A 16,890-nucleotide genomic window follows, 5' to 3' on the forward strand; every position below is an offset into this window, starting at 1 on the left:
ATTAAAGACCACGCGTTGTTTTTAAATATAATCAATATTTTATTCAATATTCATTACAAATACATTTTACAATTAAGTTCTATTTGCTTTCTTAGTCTTTTCACTTGCTAAATAGATAATATAATTTAAGGTATTTGCACTAATACATTGTATTAATTCTATCGTATCACATGATTTATCATAAAGCGGAAATCTAAATACATAACGGATCCAGTACATTGGAATAAACATTTTGTATATTCTAGATCAATAGAAAGAAGCATATAAATTGCATAATTTCTACTTCGCATTATTAACGTTATGAGGATATAGTCACACATAAATCTAACATTGCTCTTAATATTAGGAATTGAATACCTTGTCTTAATAATATATGCAATACCTGACTAAATCACATTATAGTCAATAATTATACTTATTACAAGAAATCAATCCTGACTACAACATACGTGCTCATAGTTTAGAATTTTTTTTGTTAAATATTATTTGACAATATAATTCTTAGATATTTTTGAAAGTTCATATATGGCAGTGTAAAGGCAGTAACATTAACCCAGTTCTAAAATTTGTTCAAACCTGTCTAATCTGAGTCAATAATACATGTAGATATATACCATCTCTAAAATATAAATCTTTTAAAAAGGTATAGAAATATTATGAATATTTAACGTAATTCATCTCGAAGTATCAAATAATGAAAAACTTATTCATATTCAATTATCAAAATGGCTTTGATTAAAAAGTTCAAAAACATATTAAATGTTGAATGTCTTATAGAAACTTATCTCTAAGTATAAAAATTCATAAAACGGCAACTGTAAGTATAACAATCTAATATATCGTTTCAATGATCATGCCATTTATAATTCAGTCGTCATATGTGACGTTAATGCTTGCACACGAGTAGCATTACAGCTTTTGCATAACACATGGTCATCCAAAGGATAGCATCCACGTCCCTCGGAATCAGAGGATAAAACCAACCCACAATCCTCGCATTTGTAACACTGAATATGAAAACTACGATCTAGTGCTACAACGCGCACAGTTTCCTCTTGTCCTGGTTCTGGCATAATCGGTAACTTACAAACACAACAACGAGGTGCAAATTTTCTGTAATATAAAAACGTTCATTTTTATACTTTGTAAAATTAATTGTTTTATTTGGTCAACTAAATGCTACTTACTTGTGGAAACATTCTATGCAATGAATCTGATTTGTAGCGTCTACCGTAAATGGTATACCATCCAAACTTTGCCCACAAACAACACATGTAAAACAGGATGGATGATAGGGTTTACCTGTGGCTCTTAATATTCTATCGAGTATTGGTCTAGTGCAAACGCAGCACTTTTCCAAAGTATTCAAATAATCTTCCTCGCAATAGGGTTTGTTTTCCAGTGAATAGAAGGGTTTACCTTGTAGATTAACTTTACAAACATAACAACAGAAGCAGTCAATATGGAAAACCTTATCCATTGCAGAACAACCGGTACCTTCACCTTCAACTTTGCGACCACACTGGGCACAAATCCCATATATATCACTGTCTTCAGCGTTATCTTCCATTCCTTGAACTAACAGATCAGTCAAAACATCCACCTGAAACAAAAATAAATTTTTTGGAGAAATACTTTTTCACAGTGAAGGAATTAATATAATAATTTTGACATACTTCCTTAACTGGAGACACCTTTCCTTGGGGCTGAGTAGATGTAGCAGATCCATAACCAGAATACATGGAATAATTACAAGATAATTGTGATGGTGGTCTAGGATTAATTGGTTCGTATATAGATTCATATGTAGAACTGGATTGTGAACTTGGACCATAAATATCATTTGGGTAATTGTCAGGTGGAAAATCAGTTTGATAAGTGGCGCGTCTAAGTTCACTATAACTAGATGACACAGGACTTGGCGGAGGCGGTAATTCTTCCGGTGGTGGTGGGAAGGAACTACCTGGCACACATGGAACATATTCTGAAGGTTCTGGTGGTGGTGGTAAGTCATCTGTAATATAATAATTATTTGATTTAGTAAACTAATAAAAATGACTTTTGATTACATTCTCCATATATCTGACCATTATTGAGTGCAGAAGGAATGTTACAATATGTATTTTCTGGTTTAGAATTCCATTGAATATTGCTGTAGATGATGTCTTTTTCAGTTTTAGCTGTCTTATTAACTGGTATAGATATTGGAGGATCTATATTACTATATACGATATTTCTTGTTGATCTTGAGTGATCTTCAACTGGAACTTGAGGAGCAGGCATATTACCAATATTTGAATAATGATTTTTTTCATCATATCCATATTTTGGTTCAAATTTCTCATCTGATTGGTGCACATAAAAATTCTCATTGTTCTGATAGTTTTTAGGAACATCTTTTCCATTCGCAGTGGATGGTAATGAAAAGTCATTTTTCTCTATATTTAGTGGCACATATGGTGAAGGAGAATTCACGTATAAATTTGATGATTTTTCATTTTGACCAGAATTATTAAGCACTGTACTATATGATGGCACTGACGCAGCCTTTATAGTATAACTTTGTGGTATCTGGAAAGTATTTTACTTCATTAAATTCTGTATAACAAGATGATCTAAATAAATTTTATTTTGTTAACTTTACCATTGATGTTTCCATATAATAATGGAACAGTCGTGGAAAAGGAGTCATAGTTATAAAATATTGTTAGTGAAAAAATTACATATTTATTATTATATTCATATGATCTACTGACCTGTGGTTGTGATTTTTTTGGTTTCGGAGGTACAGCTGGTCCCACTTTTTTTCCAGACTTGATGGTTTTAATGCCATCGCCATGATTAATTTGTAAATTTGCAATTTGTTGTTCTAAATTACTAACGTTGGACATTTTCCTGAAAATATTAACAGCATATAAATTTTTAACTTCTTTTGTTTCTATATTATAGAATATGGATTCTATACTACACATTTACAAATTCAATAAGAATCAATTTAAAGGAAAAACAATATATTTAAAAAATACATATTGTATCTATGTTCAAGCTAGTGAAATAATACTACCGAAGAACGTTATCGTAAAAAATTATCAGTTGGAAATTATATCTGTTAAGTAGAAGAATAATATTACCTGTCTACAAAATGGAGCTTATACCATTAAAAAAGTCATTATTACCTGGTAAGTTAATGAATCGTATACTCCCTCCAAATTCGTCGTTTTAAGTCTTCTTCTGAAACCAAAATCGTGCAATTTTTTGATTTTATGGAGTTGCCAGATATATTTTGTGCTCAACCGTAACACAACTGAATGGCTGACTCATAAATCTCTTATCTTATTGCTTTAAAAATTCCTTTACGATGACTTTTCCATACATATAGTCTTAACCATAGTTCTCTTTCACTCTTATGGCACGACATTCAACCAATAATCAGGATACAGTTGAGATGATTACTGTTTAAACAAGAAAGGAATCGTCGGCAATTTTCTGTATGTACGAACCAGCTGGCCAATAATTTTATATGCAATTATTACTTTCTGAACGAATCTGAACGTTTAAAGTACCAACATTACTTCCAAAAAATCTTACCTTAAATCGTATGTCACAATACTGCACATTGTCACATAGACTAATTAAATTAAAAAAAATATATATTGAGTATTATTGTCATAAGTGCATATGATGACGCATATTTAGCACTAGGGATTTTGACTTTAAATATTTGATATTTATGACTAAGAGCTCAAATATTTTGTAGAATTATGTATATCGTTTCTATTTATCATTTACAATAAGAATAATTTCCTATTTAACTTGGCATGATTAATTGAGACTAAGGTCGTTCTTCTTTTTGGTTTCATTTGATTTTTTATATTAATTTTTTTCAAATGAAAATAGCTCAATTACATAGGTTAGTATTGCGCGCCACTTTTGAAAGTATATTTTCGATATGATACAATTTCTTTCTTTGCATAATGGTAACAAAGTAATCGAAATACAATTTTTGATTTATTTAATTCTCTAATATACTACTATGCTAGAATTTTAATGTTAACCTAGAATTGTTATCCTTGGATCATAGATAACCGCAATAATTTACACTAGAATACGTTATATTAAAAGATATATAAATAAATAAATAAATAAATATATATATATATATTATCAAATTTAAGTTTCAACTGACATTGTTGCAGTAGAATATTAATTTTTAAAGTATTTTACTCTTGTTTAATGTTTTATATTTGACATAATAAAAATTATTAATGATTCTTTCTATCGCGTAAAATATGCAATATTAAATAAAAATAACGTATATATATACCTTATTATAGATTATATGTGTATATATATATATATGTCGGAGATGAAAGGACACCGAAGCCTTCCCTTTGGAACCTTGGAAAAATCCCTTAACATTATAATCTAGATTCTATCATAGCCGTAATTAAACAAATTGTCATCACCCAATTCAATTGTATTTGTTCGAGATTTGTGATAATGAGCTTGGGCTCGAGGCGACAACCAGTCGCCGAACGTAGCCGCGGTCTAGGGATGAACGCTTTGTCTAACAAAGGTACGGAGTAATAGTATAGCTCTTCTTTAAAAAAGAAATAGTTGTAGCGACACTCAACAGTAAACATCCCAACAGTTTCTGTCCCGTGGCTCGCCACACGCAGACTCTATTCTTCGAGTAAAACAACAATGCAACAATGTCAGTTGAAACTTAAATTTGATTTTGCAATCCTTTTGTTCAACACTGTACGTTTCATAAGCTAGTAATTCCACAGTTGAAAACACGTTTTATCGTATAATGAAATTTTGCAAATCTAAAGAAACAGTTGAAAAATTTATCTTAATTACCACAATGAGCCAATAGACTGTAAAAACAGTTGAGTATCGTGCCCTTAAATATTACTGCTCTAGTTTCCCATTTTTACAACTTTTTTCACGGAACATTAAAATAGTTGTGACATTGCACAAGGTAGAACAAAAGGTTGTCTACCATTGTTATGATCATTTCAATTTACAATTGGGCCAAGGAAATGTTTTTTTTAACAAGCTAACACGTGGTAGCAAAAGATATTTTTCTCGGAGATTACGATTCCTAATGATCACGTATACTGATAGTGTCGATAATTTAATGAATAGATATTGAGAAAATAATGTTTACAACAGTGTATATCGGTTACATTAAATTGAGATTAATAAGTGTACAATCAATATTGTGTTTTAAATATTAAATCACGATATTGTGATGTACATTTATCGAAATTTGTTTAGAGTCTCTTATCTGTCTATCTTCAACGTGTGTTATGTTCATTGATATATCCATTACCTTCATCTATAATATTGTGATCTTATTGAATTTTCGCAGAATCTCTTATATGTTTATCATTTGTTATTATTTTAATTAAAACAAATCAGAATTGCGAATTCACAATTGCTAGGACTTTTGTGGTGACTTGATGAATAGTCAAAAGAGTTAATTATAGGTTACAAGTGTTAGATAATTACAGCAGTAACTGTTGGAAAACGTTCATCGTGTACCAGTGACGTTAGTCAAGTTAAAAAAACGTTAAGAGAAAGAAAAAAGAAGAATTTAGAAATCAGAATTCTTGTAAGAAATTATTCTAATTTTACCAAAGGAAGTGATCTACATTTATATGTATAGAGATATCAAACATTTATTTAAAAACGGATTTACCGCGTTGCTCAATCGAAATAATATTTACTACAGTAATTTCCTATCTAATAGGACAGATAATATTGCAGTTAATCGTAATATGAAATTACGTAGGATCAGAAAATATAAATAAAGTAAAACTTTTCTATTCGTTTGATATTAAATTTTCCTTGTTCGTTGGGTTTACCATGGTGATTCACGTATGAATAGGAAATATTGACGGATTGTTTCCGATAATTTATGCGTTACTCATTGTCTACAGCTATTCTTATTTTAGTAAATAGGAAATACGATCGAAGATGTATACTGAATTCGTTAAAAGACCTTCATCGTTCTTATACGTAACTACTTGACAATCGAGAAATTACAATTCGGTAAGGTACTTCATTAATTGGGCTTATATATATATATATCATATAATTCTTGGTTACTACTGATTGACCGCCTTCTAATATCTAACACAAACATTTGCTTGATATTCCAAATTAAATATTTGGATTGAAGTGTCCTCAATATATGACGCAGCCAATCTTACATATAACAATCTTATATAATGTTAATATCTCACATTCTTGCGAAATTTGGATATCATTAAGAAATACGATTGTTTAAAGAAATGTTTTCGTCTACCGATTTTCACAATAAAAGAAACGCGTTCTGGAAGCGAGCAAGAAACTCTTAGCTTATCTAATCGTGCTTGATTAAATTTCGATATCAAGTTACGTGAGAAGTTACAGGAACATATAAATTACATTGTTTTTATTAGAGTATCAATTAAAAAAGTTAATATACACTAATCATATCACTTAACCAGGATTTTCTTCTTTTTCGAAGAAAACAATCTTCATCTTTGTCGTCAATTTATTTACTTATAATGGCTACGAAAAATATTGGTAGATAGCTACATTTCCCAGGCAATTTTGGTCAGGTATTATATGTTTCATTTTTATAATATCAAATTTTTATATTCATATAAAAATATTATTAATATTATTTTATTTTGTCAGTCCAACGGCCTTAAAAATAAAACTTGGTTGGTTGAAAGTACTACTAAATGACATGATATTTAATATTCTTGGATTTAATTAATTAGTATGTGAATGCTATAATAAATATCACTCCAAACAATGGTAATAACTGTATATTTATAAATATTTTATACAATGAATACTTTTTGGAATCAATAGAGATTCACATTATTGTAGATTAGTACGTATTGTAATCGATAAAGATTTACCAAAAGAACTTAGATCCTAATCAAATCCCCAATGCAAAAGAATGTTTTTATCTTCTCTTATCAGAGAAGCGACGAAATAAATCGAAACTAAGGCTATGATTACAATAGGTACGTGTTTTGATGTCCTATCATTTTAACAAATACATCATAGAGAATTCTTGAGTATAATATGCATCAATGTATAAAATGTATACATCTCGGTTACCAAATGTTTTACTTACTAGAATAATGAATCTATTACAACTATGGCTTAATACAGATCCAATCTCTATCCAATCTTATAGACTTCCTTCCCAACAAATGCTTTCGATTTGATTTTACAATTATCAAATTAATCCAATAAAGAGTTACTGTAATAATATAATTAGATGCAATAAGCACTCCTCAATAAGGTTGATTAAAGGATTAAAGTCATCTGTGATTGAAATAGTCATTTAGCTGACTCAGAAACTGGATTTAAATCTTAGTCGAATAAAGCAAGTGATAAAAGACATTCTCCAGTTGATAGTCGAAAGAATAAAATTTATTCGATCTTCTAAAATTTGAAAAATATTAACCCATATACAAAATTTTTAATTTTTATTTGTTAAAACTTTGATAAGAGGAAACCTTCATAGTCCGAATTTTATCTTTTTCCTCAAGTGATCGCTCAAATTCAAGTACTTCTTAAAGATAGGAAGACAATACATATAGTAAATGAAGATAGAGGAATGAAAAGATGAAGGAAGTATCGAGAAAATGAATGACTTTAATGGCATAAATACGAATTCATAGAAGCTTGGAGTTGCTTAAATACTCATTACATATTAATGATAACGAAAGATGTCACGTAAGGGTTATAATAATCAACTGTTATGATATATCTCCTGGGGAAATCCTATAATTTTCTACGACTGCATGTATTTCTTTGTACTGTGGCAGTAATAAATTCTCTGTGCATACATATATGTATTCCTATTGTTAGTCATTGACACTCATGTTTCGGGCATCCCCGCTAATATATTTGTAATATTTTATGCAGAGAAGGGGAACATGTAAGAAAGATGGCTGTATGTTGTATGTCTCGTTCTCGTTACTCTCGTTCATTTGCTTGGTCGTTGCCGCAATATTCTCAAATCTCGCAATAGTTAGTGACTGTCAGGCTGTAGGTGAATAGTAATCACTAGTGGCTATTGTAGTGATCTCACTTGGCTAATATTTACGTGCTTGGTATACTGTGTACTGTGCGTTTTTACTTCAGTTATGTTTCTGTTTTAGTTATAAGAAAGCGTACTTTCTTCCTTTTTTTAATTTTATGGGAATGTGACGTTCTATTTATTTTTATATTTATCCAAATATTTTGTCGGTAGTGATAAAAAAGATTTATGTTTATTTCTATATTTCATTAATTTATCTTATGTTATACTTAATTCCTGCATTTCTGTATTTCTGTATTTCTGTATTTCACATATTTCATTAAAATATTTCATTCGTATTTGATGAAGTTTGAATACGTATTGCATTCAATAAGACACTATTTCAATCTTTTATTGCATTGATTATCACGGTAATTAAATTATTCAATTTAGACGGTCATTGAAGTTGATTTTTATATAATCCGGTTTATTTTAATACTATTTTTGTCAAATAATATCGCAATATTGTAATAATACTATAATATTGAATACTTTTAAATATATGTTTAAATATATGAATATGTTTAAATTGGTATCTCAAATAATGTTAAAATATGTAACAAATTAGTAACTTTTTTCAGAGGGATCTTATCAATATACCATGCAGAATAGTTGCATTATCGAGCCTCAGAATGATTCAATATTCGCAACAGCATCTCAAGTGCATCAGGAGGAAATGCAAAATAATAAGAGAGCAAATGAAAATACCTGTTTGACACCTAATAACAATCAGACGTACTTTGCTGATGAAAAAGTTCACATACCAGAAACAGAAAATGTAATATATATTGGTACCAATGGAGCTTAAAAAAATAATTTTTTACGTTAATATGTGGATTTTTAACTGTATCCATTCTAATTTGGTTTTTGCAGGGTTTCTTTAGTTTTAGAAAATTATGGGCTTTCACAGGTCCTGGATTCTTAATGTCCATAGCTTATTTAGATCCTGGAAATATTGAATCTGATTTGCAATCTGGCGTAGCTGCCAAATATAAGGTATTTTTTTAGTTATTCCATTCATTGCTTATTTAACTTTCCATATATAGTTTTCATTTCTTTTTATTTTTTAAATTTATTTATGCTCTTTTTTGTTAGTTATTATGGGTATTGTTAAGTGCAACCATTCTTGGCCTTATTATGCAAAGATTAAGTGCAAGGCTTGGTGTGGTAACAGGTTTGCATTTAGCAGAAATGTGTTACAGACAATATAAAAAGGTACCCAGGATGATTTTATGGATAATGATAGAAATAGCCATAATTGGCAGTGACATGCAAGAAGTAATAGGGACAGCTATTGCTTTATCTTTATTAACAAATAAAGTGTAAGTTATGAAATTTTCTTAATTTTTTGATATCATCTGTTCTTGTTCCTTTTATGTAAGCTGTTATTCATAAATAATGTATGTTTCTAATTTGATTTAGGATTCCTATATGGGGTGGTGTTCTTATTACGATAATTGACACTTTTACATTTTTATTATTGGACAAATATGGCTTAAGGAAATTAGAACTCTTTTTTGGATTTCTTATTACAGTAATGGCTGTCACATTTGGATATGAGGTAAAATAAATAAATAAATACATATATGTGTGTGTATATGTGAATGAAAATGATTTTATTATTTCTATATTTTAGTACGTTGTTTCTGCCCCACCTCAAAATGAAGTGATAAGTGGAATGTTTATACCTTGGTATAAAGATTATGACAGAAACATGTTGTTACAAGCTGTAGGAATTGTTGGTGCAGTTATCATGCCACATAACTTATATCTTCACAGTGCTCTTGTTAAAGTAAGGAAAGAACAAAGAGTATAAGTAATCTTTTTTATGAAATTGAAGAAGTAGGCATTCTGATGTATTAAATATTTGCCAGGTATTAAATAAATACTATAATATAATCTATAATTTCTAGTCAAGAGACATTGACCGTAAAGAATCCAAAAAAGTGAATGAGGCAAATATGTATTACTTCATTGAGGCATGCATTGCACTTCTGGTATCTTTTGTAATTAACGTATTTGTTGTCGCAGTGTTTGCACATGGTCTTTTTAACAAGACTAGTTTAGAAGTTGTGAGTATAATAATTAAGAATTCTAAATGATATTTTGTAGTGTAATTATCTTATTTAATATATTTCATACTCGTTTCTTTATATTTTAGTACAATCTGTGTGAGGCTAGCAATTATACCATAGGAATGGATACATTTGAGGTAAAAACCAAATTAGATTAATACGAATTTGTTTACGAATTGCTATGTTTAAAAGCTAAAAATTTTAGCTTTCTTATTATATCTTATTTTATTAATTACAGAAAAAGAATACAACCATCTCAGTAGACCTTAACAAAGGTGGCATATTTTTGGGTTGTGCCTTTGGTGCAGCAGCAATGTATATTTGGGCTATCGGTATTTTTGCTGCTGGCCAATCTTCCACAATGACAGGAACGTATGCCGGACAATTTGCAATGGAAGGATTTTTAAATCTTCAGTGGGCTCGTTGGAAACGAGTACTTTTTACGCGAATGATCGCTATCATTCCAACCTTCCTTGTCGCATTCTTTAGTGACATTGATAATTTAACTGGCATGAATGATATTTTGAACGCAATTATGACTCTTCAGTTACCTTTTGCAACCCTGCCAACGATAGCATTTACTAGTAGTCCTAAAATTATGGGTACATTTCGAAATGGATTGTATGTTTCATGTTTTTAATTTTACAGTTGGAATTTTTTAGGTTCATACGACTTTATGCATACTTTTATATTTCAGAACAAATAAAATTGTTGCGACAGCATTATCCGCTGTTGTAATAGCTATAAATATATATTTTGTAATAAATACTGTCCAAGATGATTTACCACATCACTGGGCGGTAATAGTTGGAATTACAATATATTCTATTTTATATCTTCTATTTTGCCTTTATTTGACCATTCATATGGCTGTGAGTATGGGCGCGACTTCTCTTGGAAACCATTGGGTATGTACGCCATTAAGTAGGGTGATTGATTTTGAACTATTATCGGTCATTTTATTTTGTTACAGTTCGTAAAAAAATATATTGGAAGTCCTATAAGTACAACACTTGGATTATCAAACCCTGCAATATATGCAAGGTAAGAATTGTATAGATTTTATGTATAACAAGATTTTGTTAGTTAATTTAGATGTTTTGTAATACTTACTATCTAAATATGAAAAAAATTGCTATTTCCATTTATATGATTTACATGTATTTTAATTAGCAACGTAATATAACAAAGTACGCATTTTGTGCCGAAGTATATAGTAAATAACAATAAATGTACTGATAAATTATTTTTATAAAAATTGTGAAAATAATTGTTAGTCGATATAACGTGCATTTAAATAGTAAAAAGATCCAAGTAATATTCATGATATGATATTTTAATCTTACGTTTTTTTAATGGATTATAATAATTTGCATGTATATCATGAATTGCTCTCATGCTTAAGAATAGTTTGCTCATTAGTACATCACAATACTCATAAAGTTTACCAAAGTAACAAACATTAGGCTACAAAATCTGTTCAATATAGTATATTTGAAACTTTAACACATTTATGTAATGTTATCTGTAACTAACTGCTACATGAAATTAATAATATTGTTCAATTTTAAGATTCAAATGTGCGTGTATATATGCGGACATCACGAAATTATGGTTATGTTTACACACTGAACTGAAAACGTTTTATTTGCAGACATGTATGCTTTATTAACATTGTATACATTTTGTAATAAATACTAACAAACGTGTAACGCAAATTGTGTGCTTATGTGTTTTTATTGCATCACTTCGTATTTTTTAATAGGATATTTAAATACATTTTTTACATTTTTAATATATCAAATATGAAATCAATTTGTATCTCATAGCCAGAAGAAGCAAAAATTTGTTTTAACATTTGCACAAAATGTACTTTTCTTATATTCATCACAATCTTCTAATTTTCAATGTATTACATATAGTTAAGATCTCGAAAATTATTCCTTTTTACATTCATAGTTTCTTCAATACGTCAGAAACATCATTAAGACCATAATCGAGTTTACATCATGAATGTGCATCTAACTACTTAAAACCATATTTCAAAAGTTGCGTCTTCATCTGTCTTCAACTTTATACATGGTATGTACTTTATATTAGATCTATTTTTTTAATATACAAAGTTTTTATAACCAGGGTAAAAGTTAAAAATAGAATTAATATGACAATATAGAAGACTTCTTTTAAATACTTTTATATTCAGAGTTTTACACTATCATTGTAATCGTATTTGTTGTAATTTTGTTAATAATCCGTTTTATCACGTGAATGATTAACTTACTTTTGCATGCGCATTTTTAACCAATGCAAGTGCGAGCTTATAATAGTAAGATTTTCAAAATTTCTTAATAAAAGGTAAGAAATTTTTATAAGTTTTTATTTCAATTAAGTAAAATTTTGAAGTTAGTTTGTTGACTTTTTTTATTAAATACATAAAACAATGTGATGTTTTAGGTCTAACCCGGCATTTAACATCCAAGAAAATTGGTCTGGAAGCTTTAACTCGATACCGGAATACTGATATGACGAATAAAACGTGGTAAATAGTATTCAATACTCATGGATTGCATTATCACAGAGTTAGCATCATAGATTTTAAGATTTTATAGAATTGAAAATGATAATTTCCTATAAAATATACTCACCAAATTGTTTTCTAATATTAGGGCTTTAACATGTAAAATAAGCAAAGCGCGTTAATAACAGAAAAATACGTGATGATCGTATATTTGTGTATATATATATATATATACATATATATATATATATATATATATATATATATATATATATATATATAATTTTATTAAATAAATTAAAGTCATATATATTGTATATAAAAGAGGCTTGTACAAAATATAATAGAAATTAAAAATTTTAATATGTAAATGATATGTAAACTATAGGGATTATGGTATCTAAAAAAGAGAATTAATAAAAATGGTAAACTGATGATTAAAATATGTAAATATGTAAAGTCCACTGATGCTGTTCATATTATATGTGTATTTGTATTACTATTTAAGACAGTCATTATATGTGTGTTTTGCGATTGTATGTGTTTAATACTTAGCACGTATACGACATCGATACGAGAATCAGTTGTTGAACATCCGCTATTGAGGACGGACAACACGTGCTATGTAGAAGCAAGTATGAGATATTCTTATATTTCATGTTATGACCTACAAATTATCTAGAGGAAGATATGTATTCGTTTAAAATACCAGTAAACGATCGTGTTTTTTTTTACAATACTTGATTTATTCATGTTTAAATCTCACAAAAATAATTTTAATAGGATACAATTCATATTTGTAAAATAGTTCAGTTTAAGAAAATGAAATTTGTGGATTACTATCAAGTAAAATGTTCCTTTTCCGCCTTAAATATTATCCTCTCTTTATTTTGGAAAAATTTAATTTGTTTTGTAATTTCTCATTAGAAAATACGTCTCAAATATACATCTATATAAACGATATTACAAAAATGTAATAACGATGTAGTTGAATATACTTTTTCTGTTTAGAAGTGTAATGTTTTAATTGTTGCAACTTAATGGAGTATGACTAGATATTCTTTCAAATACCGCAGATAAATATTATCCCTATATTTTACACCCAATTATTTAGTATCAAATAAAAACTAAGATACCCTGAGTTAATAAACCGTATTCCAGAATTTATTACTTTCTATTATTAATCATTTATTAATAAAAAGTATTTTTAATATCAATTTTTTTCCGAATTAATTCGTAGTCTATTTACGGTCATCACAGATAATTTTTTTATTCATATTATGCACAAAATTCAATTTAAATAAAACTTATTGAGAATATTATACCCTTTTATCAAACTATTAAAAATCATTATAACAGTCTCTGTTTTCAACAATTTATGCATATAAATAATATTTTTTTATCGATCAAATCAAACGATTATATTTGCATTGAATCTGTCTGATTATAAACTGAAATATTTTAGCATCAATAAATTAAAAAACTATCATTAATAAAACATTATAAAATATAGAACATTTTTTCATAAATATTTTATGCAAACGCATATCACACTTATTTTTCGTATCGATAATTGAATCTTTAATGTATGTAAAATCAAATAAGAATTTACCATTTATCTTATTTTTTCGTAATTATCAAATTATGAAAACATTGAATATCATGACGAAAGCAATACGTCATTTTTTCATAATATTATATTCAATTATATAGGTTCCGTTGTCAATCGAAGATAATATTGATTATGTTCCCGTTTATAATGCCAATAAATAAAAACAATTATAGATAAAATTAATAAAACTAACATCAATATAGAAGATGTCAGTATTGCTGGAACAAAACAAGGATTAAATGAGAAAGTAATCCTTACTTTAGTATATAAAAAATACATTTATATTAGTAGAAATAGTAGAAATTTACCAATAATTGCTGTCGTATTCATATTATATCCAAGTTGTTCCCACTCCATTGCACATTCTTTTTCCCAATCTGTGGGTACAACATCTTTTGTTAGTGCAATAAATTGATTTAAGGGACACATTGTCATACAACCAGGAAGTGTTAAAAGTTGTGGTTCTTCACTAGTGTTTTTATATGATATCTAGAATAATATATTTAATCAACAATCTTATATCATGATTTCCAGTCTAATTATTATTTTAAGCACTTACCGTTACAAAATACTGATCTTTTAAATTTACTCTTAATTCTATTAAAATTGTAGCAGTATATGGTGGGCAATGTGGTTCAAAAACATTCAGAGTCATTAGCATATTGGCTATAGTTTCATCATGAGCACTATACATCCATACTTTTCTATCAGGTACTAAGGCATTTTTCGATTTTTTTTCCATGTGGTCTATCATTTGTCCAAGTAATGTTCCTATGTTTTATATTTCCCAAATTATACATGACCTAAATTTTTTACATAACAAAATGAATATTACTTACCCGATTTTAGTCTCTGAAGTATTTTATTATAGGCGTTAATTGTAAAACTCTTTACAGCAATTGGCATAAGTTTATCTGGATATACTGACTTTGTCCATTCTGGCAATGTTTTGTTATAAAGACTCTGTAATAAATTTAGAGTATATGAGATATATAAAAATCCTTATTATCAAGTGAGAAGTACAGAATGACAGTAACATAGTTTACCTCAATAAATAATGTATCATAAAGTTGTTCAACAGATAAAAGAGATGAAATTTTATTTCCTGTTTTTTCTGTAAGGTATACATACAATCTCTTATTTTCTTTATTAATTTTTTGGATTGCTGGAGAATTAAGAACTTTTTCCAGCTCGTAATCATATCTAGAACAATATTTTTTTGCAGCCAAAACATTATCTTTGTCTTCAGGAATAGTATGCACTGGAATAGGCATCCATTTGAAATTACTCCATACTTGTTTACCAACTGGAGGATAAAGTCCAGCAAGATGTGATTCAGCTGACATTAAGGTACGATCTACATCTGTACTTTGAATATAAATATCATATGGAGAATATAGGTCACTTAGTAGATGTGAATAGCGTTTGCGGATCCAACGACCAAGTAGTAAATGCTGATATTTTCCAATCTGATGTAACAGACACATATGAGCTAGGACTTAAATATTTTGAAATTAAAAAGATTTTAAAATCAAACAAAAATTTGCAACAACATTAAATGCAAAAACAAAAGTAATACAATAAAGAAAAGATCATTAAATAATTAAGCTATATATATGATAATTAAGAATTACATACATTTGTTAATTGGCCATATGGGATTTGCCACAAACTTTCATTGTTATAAGGATCATTCGGGTATGGTCTTATGGGTGTTCTATCTCCATGTCTGTATAACTGTAAAATAGATTGTAATTATTTTTAATAAACAATGACAATGATTATTATTATAATTAAGATGGTTATAATATTTAATTCATATTGCTTTATGAAGAAAATAAATTTCATATACATAAATAATAAATTAATTTCATAATAAATACATTTCAATAATACGAATAATCAAAATATAAAATATAAACATTATTTTCATTTTTTAAAAAAGCATACTTTAACTTACAACATTTGCGAAAACGATAGTTCCAAAATCTGTATTTTGAGCATGTGACAAATCCATAACAAAAAGAGCCAGAATTATTGAAACAAACATATTCCTTTTCATATTTTCAATATGTATGATTCACACTTTCGAACATCTAATAAGAGGCTTCACGTAGAAAATCGAGTAAGACAACAATCTATTGATTACTGCAACCTGTGGAATACTCTAAACTTTAAATGTTCCAATGTCTTACGACTCATACATTACTTTCGTCAGAAGTTGTATGAATGTAAAACATATATAAAATGCAAATCAAATGATTCGTCGTTGCTACCAATATCGGTTCCTAACCCAACCATTCTTTGTTCGCATTGTATTGAAATAAGAACAAGGTTATTTATACAGTGGTACTCATATTAGAGAATGTTTAAACTTATTCCATTTCATTTTACTCATTTAAGATACCGATATCCATTAAAATTTTTAATTTTTGATATGTAAAGCATGAAATAAAATTCTAATGACATAACGATGAAAATTGAATAAAACAACAATTGAACAAGATAATTTGTAATTACGAACACTCATTAATTATGCTTTATCTCCCGATATTTTGAAAGAAAGTTATATAATCGAAACATAAAG

At 28.3% G+C, this 16,890-nt stretch overlaps 3 protein-coding genes across 17 annotated transcripts; 1 reads left to right on the forward strand and 2 right to left on the reverse strand.

Moving 5' to 3' along the window:
- Positions 1 to 15: 15 nt before the first annotated feature.
- Positions 16 to 3,714, reverse strand: LOC126923035 (lipoma-preferred partner homolog). 5 transcript variants are annotated; one of them, XM_050736038.1, is made up of 7 exons: positions 3,589 to 3,714; positions 3,177 to 3,452; positions 2,757 to 2,895; positions 2,088 to 2,547; positions 1,677 to 2,014; positions 1,188 to 1,603; positions 16 to 1,113 (listed from the first exon to the last, which is right to left on the reverse strand). In XM_050736038.1, the coding sequence occupies exons 3-7, from the start codon at positions 2,889 to 2,891 to the stop codon at positions 861 to 863; spliced, it is 1,602 nt and encodes a 533-aa protein (XP_050591995.1). In that variant the 5' UTR covers positions 2,892 to 2,895; positions 3,177 to 3,452; positions 3,589 to 3,714; the 3' UTR covers positions 16 to 860. The 5 variants fall into 5 exon arrangements, with proteins under 5 accessions (XP_050591995.1, XP_050591992.1, XP_050591994.1 ...); XM_050736035.1 differs by having other exon boundaries at positions 2,088 to 2,571; XM_050736037.1 differs by having other exon boundaries at positions 2,088 to 2,571; positions 3,177 to 3,503; positions 3,589 to 3,685.
- Positions 3,066 to 13,428, forward strand: LOC126923032 (protein Malvolio). Of its 10 annotated transcripts, XR_007713026.1 has the most exons (13): positions 7,935 to 8,071; positions 8,680 to 8,876; positions 8,972 to 9,094; positions 9,194 to 9,420; positions 9,521 to 9,659; positions 9,735 to 9,890; positions 10,012 to 10,170; positions 10,260 to 10,310; positions 10,412 to 10,794; positions 10,871 to 11,081; positions 11,147 to 11,217; positions 12,133 to 12,255; positions 12,628 to 13,428. XR_007713026.1 is itself a non-coding variant. In XM_050736024.1 (12 exons), exons 1-12 carry the CDS (start codon positions 3,143 to 3,145, stop codon positions 12,692 to 12,694), a joined length of 1,821 nt encoding a protein of 606 aa, XP_050591981.1. In that variant the 5' UTR covers positions 3,066 to 3,142; the 3' UTR covers positions 12,695 to 13,428. The 10 variants fall into 10 exon arrangements, 9 of the variants coding, with proteins under 9 accessions (XP_050591981.1, XP_050591982.1, XP_050591984.1 ...); XM_050736024.1 differs by lacking the exons at positions 7,935 to 8,071; positions 12,133 to 12,255 and adding an exon at positions 3,066 to 3,179; XM_050736025.1 differs by lacking the exons at positions 7,935 to 8,071; positions 12,133 to 12,255 and adding an exon at positions 7,728 to 7,752.
- LOC126923036 (prostatic acid phosphatase-like) lies at positions 13,416 to 16,726 on the reverse strand. 2 transcript variants are annotated; one of them, XM_050736040.1, is made up of 7 exons: positions 16,264 to 16,726; positions 15,942 to 16,040; positions 15,350 to 15,772; positions 15,143 to 15,266; positions 14,863 to 15,074; positions 14,612 to 14,792; positions 13,416 to 14,521 (listed from the first exon to the last, which is right to left on the reverse strand). In XM_050736040.1, exons 1-7 carry the CDS (start codon positions 16,363 to 16,365, stop codon positions 14,397 to 14,399), a joined length of 1,266 nt encoding a protein of 421 aa, XP_050591997.1. In that variant the 5' UTR covers positions 16,366 to 16,726; the 3' UTR covers positions 13,416 to 14,396. The 2 variants fall into 2 exon arrangements, with proteins under 2 accessions (XP_050591997.1, XP_050591999.1); XM_050736042.1 differs by lacking the exon at positions 16,264 to 16,726 and having other exon boundaries at positions 15,350 to 15,801.
- Between the last annotated feature and the right edge of the window lie 164 nt (positions 16,727 to 16,890).

Source organism: Bombus affinis, chromosome 13, assembly GCF_024516045.1.
Source record: "Bombus affinis isolate iyBomAffi1 chromosome 13, iyBomAffi1.2, whole genome shotgun sequence".
NCBI lineage: Eukaryota > Metazoa > Arthropoda > Insecta > Hymenoptera > Apidae > Bombus > Bombus affinis.